Below are 27,550 nucleotides of genomic sequence, written 5' to 3'. Positions count from 1 at the left end.
TTTTGAAGGAGGAATTCGATTTTTTATTTTTATTTCTAAAGCATTATGTTGTTTGTTTTTTTAGATACAAATCATGGAAAAGAAGATGGTTCATTCTAAATGATAACTGCTTATACTATTTTGAATATACTACTGATAAGGAGCCTAGAGGAATCATCCCACTAGAAAATATATCCGTAAGAAATACGATTGTTTTTAAAAAAAATGTAGAATATCTTGTTAAACTTGTGTTTGTTTATACACTTTTGACTTTTAAAATATCTCACGATGTAAACAATGTTTTTTAATCCTTGATGTTAGCTATATAATAATTTGTTTATTAATTTTTTTTTATATTATAAACAATAACAAATAATAAAAATAATGTGTCCTCACTGGGGTTACCCGTGCTGAAGACACATTGCAATATACTTTTCTTTATTTTTTTACACGTGAGAATATTACACATGAGAGAAATTACAAAATGTTAAGACATAATATAAACATTACGTATTTATGTTTATATTTCATTTCTGTATACCTAAATTATTCATATTATAAAACGCCCAATAAAAGAACAAAAACATAACATGAAATTTGTAGAGCGGGTGATTCAATATTTTTATTTTTTTATTTTTTATTATTTAAATCTTAAAGTAGGGCACACATATCATACATATTGTTATGTGTGTTCTTATAATAACATTGAAAATATATTTAATTTATAAATTGTTTATCACATATGTCTTGACCATTATTTTAAATTTTGATATGTTTTTTTCTTCATAAATATTTTTTTCCATTTCGTAATACTTTTTAATTGCTTTAAATAAAATTGAATTTTGTGACTTTGCCTTTTTCCTAAATGGAAGTCTAATTTTGTTCTTTTCTCTAGTATTGTGATCGTGTTCATGCTGGTTCCGATCAAATTTTTTCCAAAATTCTATATTGGTTTGGGCAAATGAGACAATTCACTTAAATTTAATTCAATTAATGTCAATGTCCTATCGGGATGAAAAATATTCCTCTTAAAGTCGTAAGGTTTGTTTGTGACATAAGGGTGAAAGCAATACAGTTTAAACTCGATTCACTCCAAAACTTGGTGGGTCCAATATTATCTTGTAGTTTGTCTGTCTATGTAATACTAATTAATTACCATTATGTTATTGTAGGTCCGAGCATCTTGCGACAGACAACGACCACATTGTTTAGAATTATACGCTAATTGTGGAGGAGATCTAATCAAAGCCTGCAAAACAGATTCCGAAGGAAAGGTGGTAGAAGGAAAACACACTGTGTACAGGTATATATTTTCATATTTTAACCTTTTTAATTTTTCAGATATTTACCATAGCCACAAAAATCATTGAGCTCAGCTAATTTAACTACTTTTCTCAAATAAATAAGGATCAAAAAATATTTGTCTAGCCTACTGTGATTATAATACCAATCTAAATTGATTACATATCACTTTTATCTCAAAGACCTTTCATTTTGATGGTCCCCTTGAAATAATGATTCATAATGGTGTTTATAGAAATCCAGAAAATTTTCTGTTTACATGAAATCTAGTTGAGGGGATTTTGTCCAGAAATTTCAAAATATTAAATATGTCAAATTGTTTTGATTATTTTTTAAATATAAAAACCTTTTCATTTTTTATTCATAAATTCTGAATTTACACACATCAAAAATATATATCGACGGTGGAAAGGAAAAAGTTACCAAGCGACGCGTAGCAACATTACGGAAGAGCCAAATAAAGTTTTTTTTTTAAGTAAAAAAAAATCTCGTATTCTAAATTTTTATTTAAATTATGTTAGAATTACCCCAAAATACAAATTAATTTTAAAAAAAAACAAATAAACTTTAATTGACTCTCTTGTAAAATTGTTACATGTCACTTAGTAACTTTTTCCTTTCCATCGTCGACATATATTTAAAGCAAGCAGCTAAAGGCTGCTACTGTTACTCATACATAGTGGATTTGTTGATTTATGATTGTTTTAATGTATTTTTAAATTTTAGTGTAGTCTTTTACGGTGTGCTAGTATAGTGTTCTTACTTTCTTTAAGAAATTACATATTTTCACTTTTCTTCTCTTCGAAATCTGTTATTTAATAGATTTTTTGTTATTGAGATTTGAAAACAGTTCTTGTGGTAGTATGTCCCAATTTTCCACGACTATTGCTCAAGAAATGCCTTAGCGGGCTTAGATTGAATCAAGTTTTATACATTTTGGCACTGTAGCTTCGAAGCCAACCATTTTATTTACATTTTGGTCCAAGAATAAGATATACTGCAGCACACTCTTGTAATTGACAACGTCTTTCTTTTATGTCTAGATCTGAGATTCAATCTATGGCTTGTGTAATTTCAGAATGTCAGCTGCAACAAGAGAAGAGCGAGACGAGTGGATATCCCGCCTCCAGGGGTCAATCAGCCACAACCCATTTTACGATATGCTCGCTAATAGGAAGAAGAAGGCTCAGCATGCGGGCGTCATCGCAGCCGCCGCTCACTCGGTACAGCACTGAGATCCGCCCTTAGAGAGACCCCAGAGCCACGAGCGCTCCTGTGCTGGAATCATTTCACGTAACTCTCTAATGCGGCCTTAGTGCGAGTCACCATAATATTCCAATAGTAAAACGGATTATGCTATATGAAACAGTGTGATAATTTTGAGTTTTCAATGCGATATTAAATTAATAGCACATAGCAGAATTTACGTATTTATTTGGTGAAATCTTCTTTTTTATTGCCTTTTTATGGCCATCGTGTTATTTACAATGTTTTCCAATTGTGTTAGTGATGGAATTCAATAAATTAGTGCAAGGGTGAATTTTAAAAATGATTTTGAGAGTTTGAAGAGTACTTTGATTAACGTTGTCTGAATTTTAAATTTCGCAGTCCATGAGAATTATAATCCTTTTTCAGTGCTAATTTGACCATTTTAAGAGTTTATTTTTTGTAATAAGGTCTCAGTATAACTAAATTATGTCTAAAATTTTATTTTCTAGTTTCAAAGATGGCGAATCTGGCTTGAAAAAGCTCTTACAAATCCACTCACTCTGTAATATATAGTATCATATGTATAGCATGTATGAGGCCTTTAATGCCTACAAGAAAATTGTGCTACAGATTGGGCCAAGTAAAATTAATCGCAATAATATTTTTCTAAATCCGCCTTAAGTCTTCAAGACTTTTCCTCAAATTACTCATTAAAAATAACCTATGTTTTAAAGATTCTTGAATTGCATACTCATCACAATAGATGTATAGAATAAGGAATGTGAATATTAATTTTGTTTATTTATGATAAAATACAAATTGCTCATCAATGTGTATTTCTTACCCGAGGTAAGACAGTTATCATCTCTTGTACTATTGTTTTTTTATTGAATTCTATGTATTGTAATATTTTTTCATTGAAGTGTAATAAAAATAAGCCTCAACTAATAATGTAATCATGTTTTGCTGGGTGATGCGGTAATCAGTATAAAGATTGTCAATTTAGTAAATCTGTTCCTTATCACTGATTAGATTTTTAACTAAATATTTTACTATTGAGAATAATTGGCTATACTTTGAACCTTGTGATAACGATTTCAAATTATTCAAAGAATTTGTATTGTATATTTTAATATCAGTTCAGGTACAATTATACGGGAGAATATTGTAAGAGACAATCGATATCCAATTTACAGTGTCATATATCATTGTCCAATAAAGGCTCATAATTTATTTTTGATTTTAATCAAATTCAAAACTTTTCATTTAAAAAATGTTTAATTGAAAACTTATATAAAAAATAAATGTGCCGTATTTTTTTTAATGCTTAATGGCCGGCATAAACATATTTGCCGAATTGTACTGATGATTGGTTGCAAAATGTCAATTTGTAAGAATTGAAAAGGTGTAAAAACCCTCACACCAACTAAATAACTAGCACGTTTTTTTATTGTTTATTGATGCAATCAATCTAATGCCCTTATCTATGTAAAGTATAAGTAATATTGATTGTTTACATTTTGACTTCGTAGTAGGAAAACCTCTATAATGCATATGGTCTTGTGAAATTCATAATTTACGAATGTCTTTATTTGACAAAAATGTATTTCTCGTTATCTGAGATCGAATAGATACATTGCTTGGAGGCTACTATATATTTTACTTATGTTTTATGACTTGTATAACATAAAGTCAATGTAAAATGAAAATAATTTCGAGATTTTTTGTAAATATCAGTTATAGCTTCTACGGACGAAGGATATAGGATCTTTACATTCAGAATGTAGTCACATTATTTTTACCACATTAACAGTTATGTTGGTTATAGCTGTCAAAATCGTGTCAAAAGACATTGGTAGTGAAAATACGGCTATAGCCTAAGTAATTATAATATGGTAGGAGGAGATATTGTGTCCATATATTAAACAGTCAGCGACAAAGATGTCCCAGTATGTTAGTTAAATAATACGATTTACTTTAAACTATCTACTACGGTCAAATCGGAAGTGAAATATTGAAAAAATAAGAATGTTTTGATATGTGTGGATCCTATGAGAAAAGTGTCCACTAACGTGTTAATGAATTTTTAATGAATTATTTTAGTATTAACAGTCATAATGGAAGATTTTTTTACTATCATAACTTTTGTATATATATTCCTACAATGCACTGACTTATCAAATCAAATTCCATAAAATTATTATATTTACACCTGTATTATTATTTATTAATTATCCTAAGTGTTTCGCCGTTCCCCCTTTTTATGTTAACACACATTGGTTTTTAGTTTATTTCAATTCCTTTACAAATTTAACTGAAATAACAATCTTCCCTGATATTTGTTCTACTTGTGTTTATTTTTTTTTCATATTCTGTATTTTATACTTAAATCACTGCACAATTTCCTTACATTAAAGACCTTCAGTACCACTGATGAAAAACCTTATTGCAACAGATATTTCTCGAATCTCTACAATAAAATAATATCTGTGGTTTTCAAAAGTGAATTTAAATAGATATTATTATTGTACTGTTTAAATTAATCAACTGGCATGATTAACTAAAGAAAAGAAAAATCCCTTATGATATTAAACTTAAAATTATACAGGCTCTTGAACAACTTAAATTTTTTAACAGACCAAAATTAAATAAGCACCGCTGAGTAGTTGGATGATCAATTTTAATCACACGACAACAATACAAAATAATCTTATTTTTATTTAATACTAATTAAGCATAGCCACTGATTTTTGCTAGTAAAATTACAGAATACATTGTCTGCAATAACAATAATATTTATAAAATTGGTTCATATATTCAATTGCAGTTTGGAAAAAATGGTATGTACGTATACTTAAAACGTGCCAAATTCTCTTTTATTTTGCGTCTAATATTTAGTTTTTTTTTTGTAAACTCATTCATCGTCAGTTGGGAAAATTAATTATGCTAATTAATATTTTGGTCGTTTTAATATGGCGTATGTATATAATTTATTTAGTTGTATTTAAACTACTACTAAAAAATATGTTATAATTGTACATATTATGTATCGTAAAACCTGATATTTAAACACATGTAATATATAAAAATATGGTTTGTATATTATCTAATAATATATGTATGAAATTAGAAAGTAGTGTATTGTCTAAAAGGACTGACTTGAATAAAAATCTTTATTATTTTTAGGGATACTTGATAAATCAGTTAATTGTGTTTTTAGCACATAGAAAAAAAAAACATGAAATTTAACATGCCACGCCATATCATTAAAAAATGCAAAATATATACTTTTTAATTTTACTTTAAACATCATATAAAATATTATTTACCATATTTCTTTTCATATGTTTACTAATAATATTACGAACTTTTTTAAGGAGAGGAGTTTACAGTGCCTTTCAAATGTGAAAAAAATCACCTATATTTCAATCTTTGTTGTAGTTTCTTCACTAATTTCAATTCTGTTTAAACAATCAAGAATTTCAATGCTGAAGATCACAAATATGTAGTTTGTAATACATAATAATAGACCATGTGTTATTGTTAATTATAAATCTTACTTAGATTCTCGCATCTAAATTATGCTTTGATTTATTTTTAATAACCCAGTATGTATAATTTTTTGTGGTTTATATGAATACTATTTTTTGTAAATATTTAGTACCTTTAATGGTAAAACCTATTAAATGTTTTGTGAATCCTTTATGCCACAATATTCATCATATTTTATTTTATATTGTACTCGAAATGCCTACAATCTATCTCCGAAAGTTTTTGCCAAATATACAATTTATAATTGTTATTCATAATTCCTCGATTTAGTAACATTTTGTGCATTTTGTCTTCACTAAATATAATTGAATCTACGTTTCATAAAATATATAGTTTCTCAATTAATTTATCTGATGTTCATATATAATTTTGTAAATACATTCATTTAATGCGTAAATATTTAATGTACATTGAGATTTATTTCTGGCTTATTATGTAAATAATTCAATATGACTGTTTAGATTAGTAAGAAATGATGTCCATCATTATTAGGTTTTGTAAAATAAAAATTATTTATTATATGTCGCTTGTTGGTTTACAAAGCTTTTTGTAACATATGTTTTCTAGAGTACATAAAATATTAGCTTTTTGAAACAAAACACTGGTGCCTTTGGTTGTCATTTTTTTACCCAAATTTGTAAGTGATAGCCAATTTTCCATGAATTTTATACAATAAATGTACATATGTATTACAAAATCAAACAAATAGGTAGGTAAATATTTACAAAAACACTACTTGTATTGCTGAAATATTTCAATGGAAACCATATTTTTTTTCATGGACTATCTTTTGTAGACATCGTATTGTTGGCAATTTTGCCCAATATGATGAACAGTGCATTTTTAATAAGTTATCATAAATTAATGGTTTTATTGAACAGTTAAAATACTTACTACCTGGGGTGGTATTCTGAACGCAAAAGCGCGCATGGAAAACACATTTTTAAAGCGTATTTACGTACTAAATACACGCTAGCAGAGCGATCTCTTCACCTGCCATACCATTCAGAATCCTAGCCCTGGTATTCCCTGATAAGAAAGCTTGTTTATTATTCAATAAAGAATTTGTGATTAAACCTCTTAGACCGTCACGGTCATTCAGATGCACAATAAGTTTGTATGGTTTACTATGCCTTGTGTCGTTGTACTCTACCGACGTTTCAGATCGCATTACAGCGTCCATCATCAGGGTCAACATCAACCCTGATGATGGACGCTGTAATGCTATCTGAAATGCCAGTAATGAATGACACGTGACATAATAACCCAGAAAAACCTTATTGTGCAGTAAAGAGTTTTCCGTTTTCATTACTGTTCCATATTTTCAATGAACTGGTATCAAACATTGAATTAATTTTGTCATCGAATAACATGGGTTAAATCTCAAGTATTACATCATATCATAGTATGACAAGTGTAAGTTTGTTTGATTTTAATGACTCATTTTTATTATTAAAAAGAATCTGAAAGTACAATGTTATTTTATTTAACCTTTTTTGGTCACTGCAAATCCACTGTCTACAAATTATTTTAATATTTTATCAAGATGCAAAACAACCGGTCTAAAAGTATAAAAGTTTATATTTAAACGTTTCGAAACAACCTTAGTTTTTTATGAATCCCAATCAGATTCTTTCCTTAAATTCTTTTCATTTCTACCTATTCATTTCTTTTTACTGGATGTTAGGGAATGCTCACATTTATTATATTTTTAAAACTGAGCTACTACCAGCACATTCCTGTTAGAAATAAAAGCTTCAGTTTTGTCCTGCTAGTCGTACTTTGGCATTTAAAGTAATGAGTAAGTTCAGCCCTACAGGATATTGGCTTTAAAAAATGTTTTCTTATGAGCGGTAAAAATTGGAGCATTAAATCATACACCAAAGTTTCTTGAAAATGTATGAAAAAAATAGTAAAAAATGTTTTGATAAAAACAAACTGCTTTGAACAAAGTCACTAGTTCATATGAATCAACCAATGATTAGAGAGTTGTGAAGGATTTACGGTTTACCGTACGTCAACTTGAGACGTCATGCGCGCAGTAATTTTAGAAATACAAATTATTTAAAAAATCCTAGTGTTGATAGTACTAAAAAAAAAATATTTTGGCTTAGTTTAATAGTCCATTATCTTATATAATAGTTTTTGCCTCCGTAAACGAAAAGTCCAATAAATAAAAACAATAAGCTTTTTGATATATTAATAAAAATAAGGTGCTGACACATTTTTTGCAAATATTTATAAAACCTCCGATAAATCATGTTTCTTTATTTTGCTTTTATAATTTCTGCTTGTGCTTAAAGGTCAAACTGAACTACGGAGGCGCTGCACTTCAGCGGCCCTAGGCTTCACTTCACTTACTAAACACACTACAACCTCAGTAGCGTGACAGTACAAGTCAATATATTTATCAACCATTTGCATTGTGAGTGTATAACGATATGATCGACTATTGAAAATACTATCATAGTGTCTGCATTGTGAGGAAGTAGAAAGAAAGGGCAAGAAAAGATTCTGGGCGCATGAAATTCCCAAATCACGCAGTGAAGTACGAGAATACTACACAATGTTCATCAACACCCCCGTATGTGCACCCAATGGTGTATGGGGCACTGCATTGGAACACCAAATGCACTCGATTTCCTTTTTTAGGATTTATACGATAAAGGTTTAAGCATATTTAACGAGTTTCCAAAAAGTCTCAGGGAAGCCAGAAGTGTAAATTTTTCGAGCAAAACGCTTTTTTTTAATATAAGGTAGAGGAATAAATAATTTGCTGTTATTCAAATTTATACATAAATTAAAGGACGCACCCTCCACCCAGTAACTCGCCTTGTCACCGCAGTGCAATTTGACCTTTAAAAACAAACAGTACTAAGGGGCACGTCGCGGCAACATGATAAATGATTTTCACTGTTTTGGATGAAACAAACAGTACTACAGCTGTGAGTCTCTGTACGGCACTGAATACATTTTTTTTCGCGCAGTGCCGCTGAAATTCAGCGACGCCGTAATGCTATTTGGCGTTTAGTACAAAATCTAGCAAGCATCGAACAATAAACATTTTGCACTTATAACCCCATTTTTTTAGTATTTAAGTACCTCGTAGTACTTTTGTAATACTGAAGTTTAGCAACATTATTTTTATTATTGCTATAGCAACATTGAGATAAGTCAAATTTTGACTTTGACGTTTAAAATGTTAAGAAGTTCAATGTTATTCATTTTAAATTTAGAATTTTCAATTAAAAAATATGAATCATTTTTCATAAATTTTGTCTCGTTGTTTTCGTGATATATAAATTTCTAAGTATGTGGAGACGTTTTACTAGTACTCTGGCCGAAATTCAATCCCAGCCTCAAATAATTCCCGAAATGATTACAAATAAAAATGCGTTACACGCATTTTCATTTCGTAGACCAGAGTTAGAGTCATTCAATTGGTTATTTTCTGTAGCGCCGTGTTATCCAGTGAAAGCGGAAAATGTTTCGATAATAAATGAACCTAAAGAATTCTACGACACATTACTTAAAAAATGCGAAAACGCGGAAGAAAGAATAACGTTCGCGAGCCTTTATTTCGGAACCGGAAAACTGGAGAAAAATCTCGTGTTGACGATGAAAGACAATATGCAAAGATCTCTAGGAAATTTGAAAATAAAAGTTTTATTAGATTATCACAGAGGATCTAGAGGTCGAACCAATTCAAAGAGTGTTCTTTTACCATTATTAGAAAATTATAGGCAAAGTTGTCAGATATCTTTATACCACACTCCATATTTACGGGGGATGTATAAAAGACTTATACCACAGCGTTGGAACGAAATCATAGAACTGCAGCACATGAAAGTGTATTTAATAGACAATACAGTTATAATCAGCGGGGCTAATCTCTCTAATGATTATTTCACGAATCGGCAAGACAGATATGTCGTTATTGAGGATAAAGATTTGGCAGATTTTTACTGTAACTTAGTGTCCGTGGTACAGGGGTTTAGTCTTCAGCTTCAGAAGAATGGAACATTGTCCCTGGCCAGTGGTTCTCCGTCTCCTGAAACTGACAGCCGGAAAAAGTTTGTGGATTATGCCCGTGGAAAGGTGAACCATTTCTACCAGGATTGTCTCGAAACTCAGTGGGACAGGGGACAAAAACACTTTGGTATGTATGTATAATATTACCCGACTGATAAGTTTAGAATACTCTAAAATATCGAGCCATGATGGCCAAAACATTGTACTTTATTATAAACTTCTACGTATTTCAAATATGAAAATGAGCTCCAAAAGTAAAACAAAATGGTAAAGGTTATATGTCACTCGAAAGAAAATTTTCTGATGTTGTGTTTGCTTTTAAGTTAGATATATTATTTTATTTGATTGCAAGCCTTCAAAATGGAATGTCAAGTAGACAAAAGTGAGCATTTTGAACACCTTCATCTGTTCGTGTTCAATCGATGGAATAAATGAAAAACAAATATGGTGATCATTTTTAAATTGAAAAAAAAAGACAACATATCTTAGGCGGTATTGTCCTTGTGTGAACCTTGTGACTTTGTAACCTTGTGACTTTGTAATCTTGTAACCTTGCCTTTCCACTGTCGATATGTTTGAAACAAAGGTGTTTTCTTAGTATGTGCGTAAGTGCAGTCACTGCCAGGTAAAAATATGTGTAAATAAATAATTGACACTAATATATGTAATCCAAAGAAACCAAGACTCATTACAACACTATATGTATATTTTATTTAATGTTTGTGCCAAAAAAACTAGCGTGATCGATTCTAGCGGACGGCCTTCTTACCTTGTCATCAAAAGTAATACGATTTTGTTGTTCTTCTTTTCAATTTTAGACAGTTCTGATACATGGGTGCTGCCCCTCATTCAGGCCGGAGGACTGAACATCCGCTGTGATAGCGAGGTGACCTGCCGTATGCTGCGCTACGCTCCCCCTGGGGCCCGCATCCGCCTCGCAACTGGTTACTTCAACCTCACCCAAGAATACGCACGAGCACTTGTCAACGACTGTGAGGCAGATTGCTCCCTTCTGATGGCACATCCAAATGTAACTATTAACACAATGCCTCTATATAAAGTATCTAAGTTCCCATGTGTCAGTTTCCTGTGTCTAGGCAGATGAAGAATACAGTTCTGTGTGTGAAATAGAATCAGAACCCTGGTCAAGTGTTGTCGGCTTGATGGCTGCTCTCAGGTTAAAGCCCTAAATAAAAAAAAATGAGTGGAGATAAATGCTCCTCATTGTGTAGTCGTTGGCGCGTTCGCCTACCATTCTTGAGGTTCCGGGTTTGATTCCTCGCAGGGTGGACGTTAAATATTGATTTTATATGATTATTATTATACTTATATTAATAACGTGTAATTTCCAATGTTTTACATCTATATGAAAATACTTAGCCCGTTTTTAGCAGTGTAGTATCCAACATTAATTTACCATTTACTTCTCATAAATTATTAACGATTTATGAATCTAATAAGAGACTGAAATGGTGTAGTGTTTTTAATGAAAAAAAATATGCTTGAATAATTTCATAATTAGAATTTACTGCGTAATGTAAGCTTTTTAAATTAAAAGCACTATTTTGATTAAGTTTTGGCACTCAGCCAATACAATATATTTTCAGTACATGAATCATATTTTGGCAGATGAATATATTTACACCGAAAAAACCACAGTACCTTTATATTTGAGTTTATAATCCTCGATTCCTAACATTTAAGGAATTTTACAAAATTCCGTACTATGCATACTGAATGACATGTTTAATATAAAATACTCAGTAGGGACATCATGTACGGGTATATCCGTAAAGTAAGTTCCCTTTATATTTCTTGCCATCGCAGTGCTGCAATTGCATATTCTGACCTATTGAGAAGGAGATGAGTCTATTATGAGTTAGCTGACTGTTGTGTACGCTTTGTGGTGGTTGTTTGAAATGGCGAATAAAATTGAATATCCTACCACCTATGAGCTATGAGATAAGGTTTGTAATTTGTTTCCTCAATGGGAAGAACATTAAACAAGCCCACATTAATCGACAGATCTGTAAGGTGTGCGGAGAGCGTGTGATAAGTGATTTCTTCTATGGTAAGGAGACGGGTGAGACAGTTTAATAAAAGTCGTGACAATTTGCACGACCTTGAACTATGTGGGCGCCCACCTTGATTAGTGACGAACTGGTTCGTGTAGTAGAAGAAAAAAATTAAAGACTCCGTAAGTTTACGATTCCTGTTCTCTCTGGAGGATTTTCCCCGAATTTCAAGATCACTCCTTCATAAAATTGGTTATGAAAAACTGAATTTTCGAAAAATTTGTCGTCATTTTGTACCGAAAATTCTTACTGAGAAGCACAAAAAAACGCATTGGAGACAGCACCCTTTCATAAAGAGGGAAAACACAAGCTTGTGCCGCGACATGACAAGCGCCTACAAAATGGTGGGAAAGAGTAAGTTCAGTGCTTAGGGAAATTGAATATAAAAAAGCTTTCTTACATGCTGTAAAAATTAGAGCATTTTATTGTAATGCGAAGTTTCTCAAAAATTTACAAAAAATTCATAAAAATGAATTACGTCACAAGGTCTTTAGAATTAACCAATCATTTTTTAAATATTTTTATTTATTTATTTGGACCCCTGTACCTAGTAGCCTTACATGTCATGTACAAGGCTAAGGTACTCGGAAATTTGATGATTTTGGTTCATTACCTTTATGAGTCCAATCACCATTGTTGCAAAGTTCAAAAACAATAGCGCGTGATAACTACTTTTAACTACAGTGTGGATATCTGTTAAGGATATTCCATCTTTCCTGCATTCTGCTTCAAAATTATGGCGTTGTAAACTGAAAAATGGGCACTGAAATAACAGATATTCGATACTCTGTGAAGAAATATCATCGCATGGACAATATTCGTCATTCCTCGATTTAAACCTATATAGGTAACTTCTCATAGCTCCGTGTCCGGTAAACATTTGGGTTGTTTCAATAGTACTTTAGTGATGACGACGGAAGTTTGCTGCATCAGCCAGCGGTGGGAAAAACATTTTAGTGATTTTACCTGTAGAAGAAGCGCGGTAATGATCCTCCCAACGCTGCTGCGTATTTTGTTTTATACAGCGTTTATCAAAGCTAAGGGGAAATTCTGAGATGAAAGGTGCCGTTCTTTTACAAGTTGCAACCAATCAATTACAGCGTTGTTATTTGTTGTGATAGATTTCTGGTTTCCGGTAGCCATTTTTTCAACGTTTAGTGCATTTTGACGCTACGGGGCTCTAAAATGTCAGTAGAAATCATTGACGACCGACTTGTGACGTCACAGGCGGAGAATTTCCAAAATTACAAAACTTAAAAAAAAAAAATCAGCAATACAACACAAAAAAAATATATTTTTTAAAATTGGCTTAGTTCGATAGTCTATAAACAAATTGAAAATATTAAAAAATCACTGAACTTCCTCATCATGTATAATAGAAAAATAGTTTAAGATATAAAGATTTACTGGATATGTTATTGTTTTATTTAACCCATTAAACGGAACTAAATTTCGGGTATACTTTGTTTATAGATAGTTTTTACATTAGTCTTTATTCTTATTAATGGCAAATTTGTTTGGATTCAGCATATTTTTTATTGAGAACAAAAAGTAAAAACCTAATTCAATTTTTTTTCTAGGCTAATGGATTCAAAGGCGCTGCAGGTCCAGCTGGTGGAGTCCCGGATGCATATTCATTGCTCGCTAGAAAGTTAGTATCGAACAGTGCTATAATTGAACGTAGTTATGCAGAAAGCAGCCAGTCCACAATAAAAAAAAATAAAAAAATATGTTATCAGCTGCAGTGAGGTCAATTGTATGTTCTGCTAAAAACAGCCAGACCGCTTTCATACAAAAAACTGTAATTATCACTTTCTAAAAATGGTGTTGATCACAAAAAAAGCAATTCTCAATTTGCAGAAAACACCCACAGCATTAGAAAAATCTTATTGTACTTTAAAAATCATGAAAACTGATAAAATATATAGTGAGATTCTTATTTGTTATAAAAAAAACTTATGTATTCATTGTTTATCATTTGGGAAAGTCAAAAACATTCCAACTGTTGTGTAAATTGGATTGGATCACTGGTTGTGATGCAAAGAAAATCTGAAAAAAAAAATATGGTACAATAAATAGTAATCAATCAATTTTTTTTGATATCTCAAACAGATTTTTATACGGGGAAACCTATCCAGCATTGTTATTTAATGAGTTTACTTATTTTTACACAGTACTGTATGGAACGTATCCCTTATGGAAAAAGAGAGTTCAGTGTACAGTCATTTGGCAATAGTAAAATTTATGAAGGGGACTTTTTTTTAGAAAACTATTTTTATTCAGTCATTTAAAAAAAATGTTTATTGATTATACTATGCTTGTGTTACAACAATTTAGTAACAAACTTCTTTGACTTGAGATGATATCTTTTTTCATTATTTTATTTCCTTTTGTTGCCAATTTATTGATTGTAATATACTAAACGGTAATTTTGGCAATTTTTAAAAAACTATTTGTCGTCTTGTAAATAGTTTTGTAAAACATCTCGAATTCATTTTGTTTAATTGCAGATTTATAACGGCTCGGTTTGATTTCAGATTTTATGAATATGTTGAAGCGAGCGGACAAGCTAACAGAATCAAGTTGCTAGAATATGAGAAACCCGGATGGACTTATCATGGAAAGGGTTTATGGTAAGAAATTTTATTTCTAAACACTTATCAATTATTTTCTTTACTATTCATATGAAGTGTGTTAAAACAAAGACCACTTCTTCACTTTTTTCATTTTGAGTAATATGCTATCAACATATTTTTAGTACTTTTCCCAGACTGCAAGGATAATTTATTATTTGAGATAATAATTGTTGTTCGAAGTTACTCTTTGTATATATTTTATTGCAATTAATCGGTAAATTATTGACTCATTTTAAATTAATATGTGGTTTTGGTTTTTGTTCTATAATGTAAAAGAGACTGCCGTTGCTGCGGAACTAAATACATTGAGTCAAAAATTTATGAGTTCCTGCCATTTATACTCCGAAACCTTTACAGTCGTCAATAGTATTTTTGTTTCTCTATCCATCGCCATATCTAACTCATTTCAGACCAATGGTAAAGATTGTCATCTTTGTTTTAATACACCTCATATGTATACCATGTTTATATGTACATACATATATTCAATATTTTTTATGGTATATATACCTCTCTTTTGTATTTAATTCACAGTCTCCATTATCCACTTCTTAGTGGCACAAGATTTATGGATATTTTTAATAAATTAGTATTAGATTTCATAGAAAAATAAATATTTGGCTTCAGATTCCACCAAATTGTATTTTTATTTTGAAACGATTTTCAAATGATAAATTAATAACCATGATAGGAAATAGAAATCACGTTGTCGTAGAGTGGTGTTCGCATCTCCGACTCATGAGTCCGCAACACTACCACGGGACCACAACAATTTTAATTACTAGAAAATAAACAAATATAAAAATAAAAAAAATATTCACTGTGGAATTTTTACCCAAATTAAATACATTTTTTTAGGTACTATCCGGCAGGCCAGTCACTACCATCCCTTACTCTGATTGGGTCTCCAAATTTTGGTGAAAGATCTGTGAATCGTGATTTAGAGACTCAGGTGGCCATTGTAACAGGGAACTCAGATTTGAGAAGAAAACTTCACAAAGAATGCGAATCGCTGCACAAGGATGCCAAGAAACCGGACGACTTATTTGAAAGGAAAATTCCCACTTGGGTACAAATGACAGTGGGAATATTCAGAAACTATTTCTAGAAATATACATGCTAGTTTTAGTGTCCTTTACACCTAGAAAAATGACGATCTTTTAAAATATTATTTATATCACTACAGAGATGGGTAGAATTTTCGTTTCAAGATTATGGATATTCGAGCGTTTACAGGGCTTATGACCTGTCATAGGTTGGGTTCAAGTGGCCACTTTTAAAATATTTATTTTTAAAATATTTTCTGCATAAATACTGTAGAGACGAAGAAATTAATATGTCAAAAAGTGGCATGTAATAAGTAATGTCATTATTACAGCTCTTAACGCTGTCCAGGTACTGTAGTGCAACACAAATGTTTCGGGAAGGTGAGGTTCCTTCTTTCGATTCTCCCCTGAAATGCAGGCTCTGTAGGTTTTAGGCAAGAGTTAGAAAAACAAGGATCTTCCTGATTCTCGCAGTCCAACCATCCATGGCTAAATTAAACAGTTAAGACCCCCCTGAATGATTTCTGGTGCGCAACACTTACAACAATGTTGTATAAAATATGTACATGGAAAGTACAGTACTCAGACTCCATAAGTAAGTACTTTCTGGAATAAAATGTTTCTTATTATTATTATTGATATAAACTATTAGTATAATATTTCGTCGTCGCACCAGTAATTTCTTTTAAGTAACATTTTTATAATTGTTACGGTGAGCTATAATACAATGTGTTTTGATGAATTTTTTTACCGATGGAAAAAAAGAAAATAGTTTATTTTGTCGAAATAAAATGCTTTAAAAATACTTAGGAATTGTGTATCTGGGAAGCATGTTTCAAGAGATGAAGGAGTAGAAAAGATGTTGAAAGAAGAGTGAATGAGGGCAACAAAATGAATAGTGCACTAAGCGCAGTAGTTGCTAATAAAAATATGTCAATCGAAGCTAGACTGGCAGTGCATAACGGAGTTTTAGTCCCAACATATATGTATGGAAGAGAAACATGGAAGTGAAAGAGGAAGGATGAAAGTAGAATGAATTTGGTTGGAATGCGATCTCTTAGATGGATATGTGGGAAGTCAATGTATGACAGGGTTACGAATTATGAAATCAGGCGAGGTGCATATTTGAGACAGGTATAATTGATAACATTAAGAAAGGGTCACTGAGATGGTTCGGTTGTATAGAATTAATGGATGATGAAAGAATGGGAAACTATATGGCGAGACTTAATGGTAACGTAGGACGAGGATGACCAAGAAAGATGTGGGATGATCAGATACACCAAAATCTCAAGTCTGTTCATGTCTAAAGCAGACAATCAACGGCCACATATGACAAGTTGTATAAATGTGGAAGAAACTAGGAATGTATGTCAGGATAGACGTGTGTGGTGGTTCATCCTTTCTGCCTTTCCCTACGGAAAGTGTTGTGATGGTAGTAGTAGTAAAATTACTTTTAAAAAAGAATGTTCTCTTGACAGATATTACCGATGTAATGACGATTTGAAACTATAAAACTCAACCAAAAAAAAATCGACGGATGTCGCCTGTGAGAAATATCAACTTGAAAGGAAACCTCATACGTTTTCACCTGCATACCTCTTCCGAAAATTGTAGTGATGTGGAATTCACAAACATTGGGCAGAATGGCGAATATTACACAATGTGTAATGCAGCATTTCAACCAGCCAATGGCAGGTCGTAAACCTTGTAAATGCCTAGACTTCCATTTTCTCCAATCTCTTCATCTCGATTGAGATATCTGTCAATGATAATCCTTCGTCTCTGTTGAGATATAAATCTAATTAGATAAATATAATCCTTAGTGGGATAATTTGCAGTTTAGGCCTGTAATTATTTTAACATTCTTAAAGATTTTTATTTATTTTTTTAAATTTTCAATCTACAAAATATATTTATCTTTTTATTTTCATGCTCTTACTAGAATTTTTTTTTTTATTCGAGTCTTAAAATAAATAATATTTTTTTGCTACTGGCTCACTCCTCCTTACTGGCAATTTTGCGATTCATTGCGGGAAATTGTCTCACTCGCTCCCGAATATACCTGTAGTATTGAGAATGAGACGTAAAGAGTGTGTGAGGCAATCGGCACCGGTAAGGGAAGGTAAAGGTAAGGTAAGAGGGCTCGAAGTTCAATTTAATTGATTATTTATTATAGGAAGTTTTCGGTTAGTGCAAATCATCTTATATCTGAAAAGCACAATTTTAATCAAGAAACGGGCGTCGATAAAAGGTCTTCGTTTAAACAATTTGTAAAGATTAGAAATAAGTAAAGCCTTCCAACAAAAAACTTCCCACAATAATTATTTATTTTATCAATTAAATTTAACTTTGAGCCCTCTTTTAACCTTCCCTTACCGGTGATGGGTAGCTATTACATATTGCATGTAATAACTTTTATATCTATATAATATAATAAATACTGTGTTAAATTTTCAGTATTCCTTTGTTAAATAATTTTTAATAAAAAAATACTTATTAGCCACAGCAAAAGCATTTTATCAGAAATTAGAGATAAATTACCAAAACATCGAAAGTTTACCGATGTGTCGCATGTCACTGCGCGGCATATGAAGTAAAAGAGTACCAAATAATATATGAATGCCTCACACACTCTTTACGTATAATTCTCAACAAACAGTCTCCCTTCCCGTTATGAATTATGTATATTATCATATTTTTTCTCTTTCTTTCATTCTTCTGTTTCTTTCTAACTATATTTTATAATATAAATAGTAACGCGAGTAATTGAGAGGGTTAAATGCATAAACGCCACTGTCCATGATCACAGTTTTTGGGAAGACCAACAAAACCAGTAACGAAAAGAATATTTCTTTTACGTTAAATGCAACTTGTGCGTGTATTTAGAGAGTTTTAGTAGAACTCCGTTTATCTAAACTCCAATCATCTGAATTGCCAAATATCCAGATCGTTATCAGGAAATTGTACAAATTCTCCTTATGTAAGATAAATTACTGTACGCTGTCTTTTTATTTCTTACATGGTATCTGATATTTACAAATATCATGTACATAATTTTTTTGAATTTTACAATTTTAATTGTGGCTTTGTTAAACCCCCTCTTTTTTAAAATAACATATTCTCTACCTCCTTCTATGCGTGACATTGACGACAACTTGGGAGAAAGCTTTCCATAGCTGTATCCTGAAAAATTGTTGACCGAAGTGGCCTTCTTCAGTGGAATTATTTGTCGGGGTTACCTACTCTAGGGGGTCCGGTTTCATTCTCTCTATCTGCTATGGTATTGATGTAAATGCCAATGGCCAGATTGTCCAGGGCTCGCGGGGCATAAAAGCTCACTCCTGAACGCTAGGGAGTAGGACTATTGAAAGTGTTGCTGACGGAACGCAACTGTGGCATTACACGGCACTTTATATATACATATTTTTCAGCAATATATGCACAGTATATATTTTTTAAATTAGCTAAATGATTTGATGCATCACATCCTCTAAAGCTTTTGATTTATATATGTATGTGATATTTGTAAGTCACGGGTTAGTAAAAACGTATACAAGTAATGTTTATATTTATTTACAAAAAACATTCATATTGTATTTACCTCATTCAGTTTTGTGATATTTCGTAAGTATTAAATAATATTATGTGATTTTTATTTGTAACTAATAATAACTTTTTATTCTCACCAAAAGTTTAATGTATTTCATGTTATATTGAATTCATGTAGTAATTTAATTACAAAAATAAAATTACTTTTCAAAAGTGCAAAAACAATGCTTTAAAAATTATTAACTTCCTGAATAATTAAGTAGAGTTGTTTAGAGCGTTTATTGGTCAGTTCGTTTCTTAAATTACTGAAATTGCCTTCATACTTCACCCCAAATATATGTACATGTAATAGGAAACAGTAAAAAAAAATATCTTTTTGCGCAAATTTCCATTCTATTAATTTTGTCGATGCATTGTAAATGTAACTGCACAGTTGACCATGGGGATTTGAGTCTCCGCGATAATTCCTCAACAGTTAATCGAGGATCTGACTTGATCAGGGATTAGATTATGTCATCAAATTTTGAAGGCCGCGCAGATTTAGGTGCATCTATTAGATTTCTATTGCCCTATTTGAAACCTTAAAATCAAAATTGATATCTATGTGCTGTCAACACTTCACCATAAACTTCCTTAAACGCGTTTAAGCCCTGGTCGAAAAAAAGTAACGTGTCTGTTGTGTCCTTTCTCAATTTCTGGTTTGGACAAATGACTTAGATTTCTTTACTCATAAATAATGCACAATAGTTCAAAGCAAAAAAAAAACAAATGGACATGTTCAGACTCAAAAGGCAGGTCATAAAGTATGCAATTTCTTTATTGTCCATACATAAACCATTAACAGTCAACCTCTTCGTTGCAAATGTTTATTTTCTATTATGTGTTATGCACCTTTGCAACTGCGTGTTTTCGGGTCTCAAAGTGGAAAAAAAAATATTGCGCTCTTTGCCTAATTCTTGAGAAATAAAAATTGTCTAAGAACCATATTCAAAAGCTTTTTTAATGTTGTGTTATTTATTATTTCAAAGAAGGTGAATTTGGTTTTGATTACTTTTATTACAGTAATATTTCTTTGCTGTTATATTTTCTTTGGTGTCTATCTTAATTTTGGAGTGAGGTAGCATTTGAAGAAATGAGTGGATAAAGGTGGTATGTGACAATAGGGTTAAAGTTTTGAACACCAATACAATTACAATACTTCAAACTTAATTTTCTATCAAATCAAGACATAAAAAAAATTGATTAAACTTCTTAGATTTTCACGGCCGTTAAGATGCACAATAAGTTTTTCTGGGTTATTATGCCGTGTGTCGTTCGTACTCTCTACCGACGTTTCGGATCGCGTTACAGCGTCCATCATCAGGGTTGATGTTATTTGTGTATGAATATGTGTTACGTTAGGTACTTAGAATTTTTACCGTGTCGTAGTCGTTTTTGTGTGATATTATGTATTTGGGACTTGTACCGTGTCGTAGTCGTTTAGATTAATGTGTACCATTATGTACTTAGGATCTATACCGTATCACAAATCTGTGTTACATTGCAATCTTTATGCGATTTCTTTATGACTGGGTACCAGGATGTTTTTAATCGCATCCCATCATCTCTGTTTATGGACGCTGTAACGCGATCCGAAACGTCGGTAGAGAGTACGAACGACACACGGCATAATAACCCAGAAAAACTTATTGTGCATAAAAAAAATTGTCCTACAATAAAATTGTCTATTGTGTGTATTAAATAAATAAATAAATTATTGATAAAATAACACATTCTTTTGCTCTCAAAATCGTTTTTCTGCACTTTTTTTGGCTTTATATAAAAAGGCGGTACATAAAATCTTCATTAATGTAAAAAAGGTACATTTAAAAAAATTTGCAACATAACACCTTTATCCACTCGTGTCTTCATTTATTTTCTCTATTTAAGTACCACGCTTTTCCAAGTTTAAATCAAATATATGAAGAGTAATTAATTTTTTATAAAGCAACATTTTAATTAAGGGCGATTTACATTATAGGCCTTAGTATCCTTATCCATCCCATGTTTATATGATAAATTATTGTTGGCATACTTACACAAAATGAATTGATTTACATTTATTTCTCTTGATACAAAAATTGACATGTGAAAGGTTAGGGATTTACCAGTAAAAACTCTTGATTTCTTAATAAACTTTTTTATTACAAAATTACTTTTGTTTATAAATAATAGTTACTCATTAAACATAATTACACAAATTAACTTGTTATCATGTTCGACTTACAGGATTTATTGAATAAATAACATAATTTGTTTTATTTCTTTACAATATGTTCAATAAGTTTCTTTCCGAAGGAAACAATGTTATTAGTATATAAATATATATAAAATTGGTTGAGAGTTTGTTCTTATTATTTTAGTAGAACATTATAAAACAATAATTATTGTTAATACATATTTTATTATGGTTTTTGATTGCATTATGTTTACATAATAAATAGGTACAGTAAAAGCATTCGAAAGATTGTTAATTTTTAATGAATTTATTTAATACAAAAATTATACTAAACACAAATAAGGTATTCATTTTAAAAAATTAGATTGGAAAATACTTTAAAATATCTTTCTTTGGTGAGAATTATAGCAAGCGACTGTACCTACATAACGTACAATAATTCAAATATGTATACAGAAAAACTGTACTTGCATAGGTACAATAATTTACAGCAAGATAAGAGAAGTAAAATGATCCATATTTCAACAGAAAAACAATACAAAATATAAATTTATACCGGAGGTAGTCAAAAGAAAAATGTGATTTTCTGTAATACTTGTTCTTACAACTGAGGAAGACACACAAATGCCACATTAAGGTATTATACTTAATACATGTTAAAGAAACTCATCTCAGGTGAAATGAATATTTTGGAATATATTTACTTTTCCTCAAATCTAATTACACATATGAATTAATTGACTAGCATGATCGCATCACTCATGTTTTCCTTCCTGAATGCTTACTGTTCAATATGAGAGATGTTATTACTACCGAAGAACGGGACACGTAAGGGAAACAGTGTGATGTTAGGAATACATGAGGATATCTAGTGACTCGCACAATTGCTTCGGTTCGTTGTTAACTACAGTTTAACTTAAATATAATTGACTAAATACAATACATGCATTTCTAAAAAGGTGAGTAGAGAGAATTGATTTACTCGTAACTAATAATAATACGGGTAAACTCCCAAAACTACAGCAGAATAAGTGCCTTGAACATTCAAAACAGTTTTTTCAATAAATACATTTTATTATAAAAGATATACATTGTATATCTCTTCAGTCTTTGGTTTCATACTTCAATTTAATGTCAAGTTTATTTGATGGAACTGTTACTGTCTGTTTGCATTTGGAAGCATCAAAATTAGAGATGAAACGGATATATGGTATCTGGCCTGTCCGGCCAAATAGCAGGTGGTAAGCTCAATATCCGCGAAAACGCCACTAAATTGATTTATTGATTTCGACCGTGTTTGGGAAAAAGGAAATAACCCTCATTATTTTAATCATTTACTTTTTTTTCATAAAAACGTGTATCAATGTTAGCTGTACACTCTAAAAAAGAAATCAACCGGCAAATAAAATATGTTTATCAAAAATGATGTTTTGTGAAATATATTTATTTGCGTGGAAAAAATAAAGCGCAAGGGGTGAAACTATCCAAAACCATTATAATTATTGAATTAATAATTTTATAAACCATATTGCTATGTAACTCGTTGATCGATAGGCGATCCTTAAAAAAAGCATGAAAATATTTTGACTCCTTTTTATTTTATGGGCATTAAAACTTTTGTTTTTAACTATGAGAGAAATTTGAGTACCAGGGTGTTTTTATTGTATTTTTAGACAATGGTCGGATATCCGGCGGCTGTATATCCGGCTTAGGTATTTGCCGAATATCCGGCCAAACTACTATCCGTTTCATCACTAGTCAAAACCCTTTAGAAATTTACTAATTTACACCAGCAAGAGTTTAAGAAAAAAAAAGTCTTCCAATAGTACAAGAACAGTTGGATGCTCGTTAACTGGAATGTGGGTACATTTTACTAAGGCAATTTAGATGAATCTGAAGATTTACTTACAGCTTTGGATATCAAAGGAATGGGCAGAGTTATTCTGAACAAAATTAAATAATGCAAGTATATCTATATTTATACTAGTGAAAATTAACACGTATCTACAAAAAAAAAACATGACAAATAATAAATAATCATATCCACAAAGTAATTTTCTTTATAGATTCAGAAACTTGATCAAACAAAATTACTATCAATGCAATTCGGGCATTAATGTATCTAAACAGGCTAATTAAAAAAAAAAGGATAATGTGAAATAATTCGCCGTATTTTGTAATTAAATGAGTGAAAGTAATATAAATCAATAATAACAATTATTAAATATACCAGAAAGTATATAAAATAAAGACTTATAACTTTGAGCGATATAATAAATAATAATAATTCATAAATGGAATTGAAAATATTAAGCTTCATGTAAAATTAGTTTGGATAATGGATGAAAATAAAGTTATCACAATTATATACAACACACGCAGATGTACAAAATATCTAAAGTAGGTAAACTTGGCTTAAATTCTAGTTTCATTCTATACAAATTAATTAATTGAATTATTTTTATTTACAAATCTGCAAAATGAAGTGAAAACACAGACATTTTTAATTAATTCATAATACTGGACACCACTGTAGGTTATTATGTAAATATTGTAAGAACTTATAAGTAACAAGAGAAACTTAAAATATCTTTTTAAAAGGGGAAAATCTGAGAAATGTTTTCAATACATTGAAAATAATATCATGCCTGTTACATACATCCCATTTCTAGAAAATATATAGGTAATTGAATTGATTTATTTAATTAATCATCAGAGAAGATTCAAAAAGGAAAAGTGAAAATAAATACCAGATTAATTTGTTTCCAAGGTTAGTAAAAGTTAACCTGTGTAATCATGTAAATATAAATATATATAATAATTTATTTCTTCGATTGTTCGGTTAGTAGCTCGTTCGTATTTTAGATATACCGGGAACTTTACATGTGCATTGAATATAACAATGTTAACATCTAATAACATATAACATTATTTCAGTTTTCTTAACTATAACTACAAATATTCACAATATGCAATAAATATCGTATTATATTTAAAATATTACACCCAAAACAAGGCTGCAATGGTTTTGAGTTATTTAAAATCTTCATGTCTAAAGTATTATTTAGTGAGAAAAGATTACACAAAAATAAATACGCACATCACAATGTGTGAACTTTACTCGATGTTTAGAGAATATGAATGACTTTTTGAGGTGTGTAAAATATAATGAACAGTAATGAAACCAACGAAGTAGTTGCAAACCTTGTTATTAAGGAGTATTAAACATAATCTTCAGGATAGACTTTCTCGCGGAATGTTACTTAGTTCTCAAGACATCATCAACTCTCTTCTCTTGTATTGTCTACAGTCTTCTTATAACACCCATGGAAACTCGACAGGGTTTGGTATTAACTATTTGGCATAAGCCACGTTGACTCTGTTCCTTGATAAATTTACACTAACTATAAATTAAGAGTATATGAGGAACTTTAGTGCAACTTACAATAATATATAAACAAATAAAATATACAAAATGTCATCAGGGTTTGCATTATTTGTGCTCACTAATGTGAAGTGGAACAAACACAAATAGTGTATGTGCACTGTTATACCGTCGGGTCTTCTCGGTATGGTATTTCCGAAAATGAAACATCTTCTCAGAACAATAGGTGGTTGGGGAGATAATGCAGTTTATCACATCAAATCTAAAGCGCGAGATGTATACATGACGCAGCATGCTTAAGTTTCATTTCAAAACAATCTTATATTATTCAAAAAGCTCAGAAATACACTATGCAATATTTTTTTGGATTTCAAACCTTTTACTGGCATTGAATTTTTTTTTATTTTCTGGAAAACTGGCCAATTGACAAGTCAGTGCAATCCAGATATTATTCTCATTATTGTTTAATCACAACAAAACACACCACATGTTTGTATTACAATTTCATACCTATTCACTGTAGTGCCATTTCCGGGATGGTGTTTTATCACAATATATTTATTTAATAAATCTACTTCTCCCGTGCTCCTAGAAACTTGGATTTATTCTACAAAACAGAACAATACATTCTGATAGACTATAAAATACTTGAGCATTTAATCCGCATTGCCCGGAAAGGGCACTTTTTCTAGCGAGGAGAATTAAGTTGACCCCGAAGAAATAACATTAATATAGAAAATTAAAAATCCTATCTGGGGGTTAATTATCAAAACCCGAACCCTCTAAGGTCCTGGACTTGCGCTTCAGGAACAGGTATAGCTGGGGGGCTGTTAGCGCCCATGACGTTGTAAAGAACAGCAAACAATGTGCACGCTGCGTATACTCCTAAAGCCGCCCACCACAGTAACCGCTCATGCAACCTTTGCTTGAAATTCTTTAATACTAGGAGACCTATGGTGAGACCTGCCAGGGCTCCAGTGAGGTGAGCCACGTAGGATACAGGAGGTCCGGCGCCTCCTTCTGCCGCATAGCGAGAGTATATAGCAAAACCTACGTCGCACGATGCTGTAAATGCAAAAAGAAAAATAAATTTAAATCAGCCAGTTTTCAAAATACAAGTGATAATAAAATAGTTGAGAAATACTAAAAACATTCAAGTGATTGGATAAGTAGACCTTTTTAGATTAGCAAATGATATTTAGGAAAGCTTAAGGTATCGCAATGCAGGACTATTACTCATCACGTACGTAGGGAGCACCGGATCTGATGGGATCTAGCACCCTGTTACTAAAGGGATGGCAAAATACAGGTTTGTAAATTAATATGAAAATGATATTCTCCCCTCCTTTGTTAGTGAGTGTCTAAATAATCAGCATTTCCTTTTAACCCAGTGACTAGGGTTTTATACAGAACGCATCGTGTCAAAAGTTGCTCCAGCAATTCCTAGGCGGGTTGCGGGTTCTTTTTGCATGTCACCATACTTAGTTATATGAACTCCCAAGTATTTATAGCTACCAACATTAGGTTAAAATGGAGGAAATGTAGGTAAGGTCAGGTAAAAGGTTAGGCAGTGTGTACGATAGATCGGTTATAGTTGGCGACGTACCGAACACGAAGATCGCGAGCAGCCTGAAGGCGCCCCACTGCATGGTGTGATAGTTGAGCAGCACGTTGGAGAGGTGCGCGGCGAGCAGCGCGTACACGCCGCCCGACGCGCCCGCCAGGCACACGCTGGGGTCGCACACGCTCGTGCCCAGCGAGCCTGCCGCCACGCCCGCCAGGTACACGGCGGCGGCGCGCGAGCCCCCGTGCACCATCTCTAGCGGCAGCCCCACGGCCGTCTGCACGGACAGGTTGAAGCCGAGGTGCAGCCATCTGGTGACAACAAACACAAGGTTAGCACATTGAATTCGTCGGTTTTTACTGCCGCCCCGTCAGGTGCATATTAATGATAATATCCAATTTCTTATTTTTATTATTTTAAAAACACAAATATTTGTGTACATAAATTGACAAAATTGTTTTGTATTATACTATGGCGAGAATATGTAGGTCAAACAGACGAAGTGGTGTGGTTCATAGGAACCGATAGATCCGTAAAAATATTTTGCTTTACCACACCACTTAGTCTGTTTGACCTATTCTATGTCACGGAAGGCAATTACCCACGAATTGAAATGCCATTTTCTTCGCGCTGATAACGTATCTATTTCCGTCATTGGCTGCGTCCGAAAAATGCGGAGAAAATAAAAATGTGCGCAACAAAGTCTAGCACATTTAGTTTGTTAGCAGTTTCATAGACATCTTAACATTATCATCATACCCCACATTGGAATGCCAAATAATGCTGCACACAGCGTTGCCAGACCCGATAAAGCGAAAAAACGTAGAATCAGAAAAATAAATCGGTAGATTTCGGTAGATTCAGGAGAGGGGGAAGGAGGGGTTCTCCTCTCAAAAAGGGGGGCAAAAATAAATTTGACAGTTGTTCGAAATTAAAGCGCCGTTTTGCCTAAGGCCGTTGCTTTAAATAGTTAAAAACGCTTGATATTTATCATTATAAT

General features: G+C 31.9%; 3 protein-coding genes across 10 annotated transcripts in view; 2 read left to right on the top strand and 1 right to left on the bottom strand.

Moving 5' to 3' along the window:
* Window positions 1-7,514, top strand: part of step (cytohesin steppke) — a 200,597-nt gene extending 193,083 nt beyond the window's left edge. For all 7 annotated transcript variants that reach the window (XM_088226566.1, XM_088226562.1, XM_088226565.1 and 4 more), the window contains exons 7-9: window positions 65-176; window positions 1,152-1,282; window positions 2,360-7,514. In XM_088226566.1, coding sequence (XP_088082692.1) covers window positions 65-176; window positions 1,152-1,282; window positions 2,360-2,516 — 400 coding nt within the window. In that variant the 3' untranslated portion in view covers window positions 2,517-7,514. The remainder of the gene's footprint in view (window positions 1-64; window positions 177-1,151; window positions 1,283-2,359) is intronic.
* A 1,688-nt stretch (window positions 7,515-9,202) lies between these two features.
* On the top strand, window positions 9,203-16,600 carry PGS1 (Phosphatidylglycerophosphate synthase 1). Its single transcript, XM_088226558.1, has 5 exons — window positions 9,203-10,201; window positions 10,893-11,104; window positions 13,730-13,800; window positions 14,687-14,782; window positions 15,644-16,600. Exons 1-5 carry the CDS (start codon window positions 9,355-9,357, stop codon window positions 15,891-15,893), a joined length of 1,476 nt encoding a protein of 491 aa, XP_088082684.1. The 5' UTR covers window positions 9,203-9,354; the 3' UTR covers window positions 15,894-16,600.
* An 8,744-nt stretch (window positions 16,601-25,344) lies between these two features.
* Window positions 25,345-27,550, bottom strand: part of stet (rhomboid serine protease stem cell tumor) — a 436,151-nt gene continuing 433,945 nt past the window's right edge. For both annotated transcript variants that reach the window (XM_088226556.1, XM_088226557.1), the window contains 2 exons: window positions 26,593-26,861; window positions 25,345-26,051 (listed from right to left, as the gene is read on the bottom strand). In XM_088226556.1, coding sequence (XP_088082682.1) covers window positions 25,753-26,051; window positions 26,593-26,861 — 568 coding nt within the window. In that variant the 3' untranslated portion in view covers window positions 25,345-25,752. The remainder of the gene's footprint in view (window positions 26,052-26,592; window positions 26,862-27,550) is intronic.

This window comes from Micrasema longulum, unplaced genomic scaffold, assembly GCF_059751315.1.
Source record: "Micrasema longulum isolate JH-2025_06_02 unplaced genomic scaffold, ASM5975131v1 h1tg000438l, whole genome shotgun sequence".
Taxonomy (NCBI): Eukaryota; Metazoa; Arthropoda; class Insecta; order Trichoptera; family Brachycentridae; genus Micrasema; species Micrasema longulum.
This window is presented reverse-complemented; position numbering and strand designations above follow the sequence as displayed.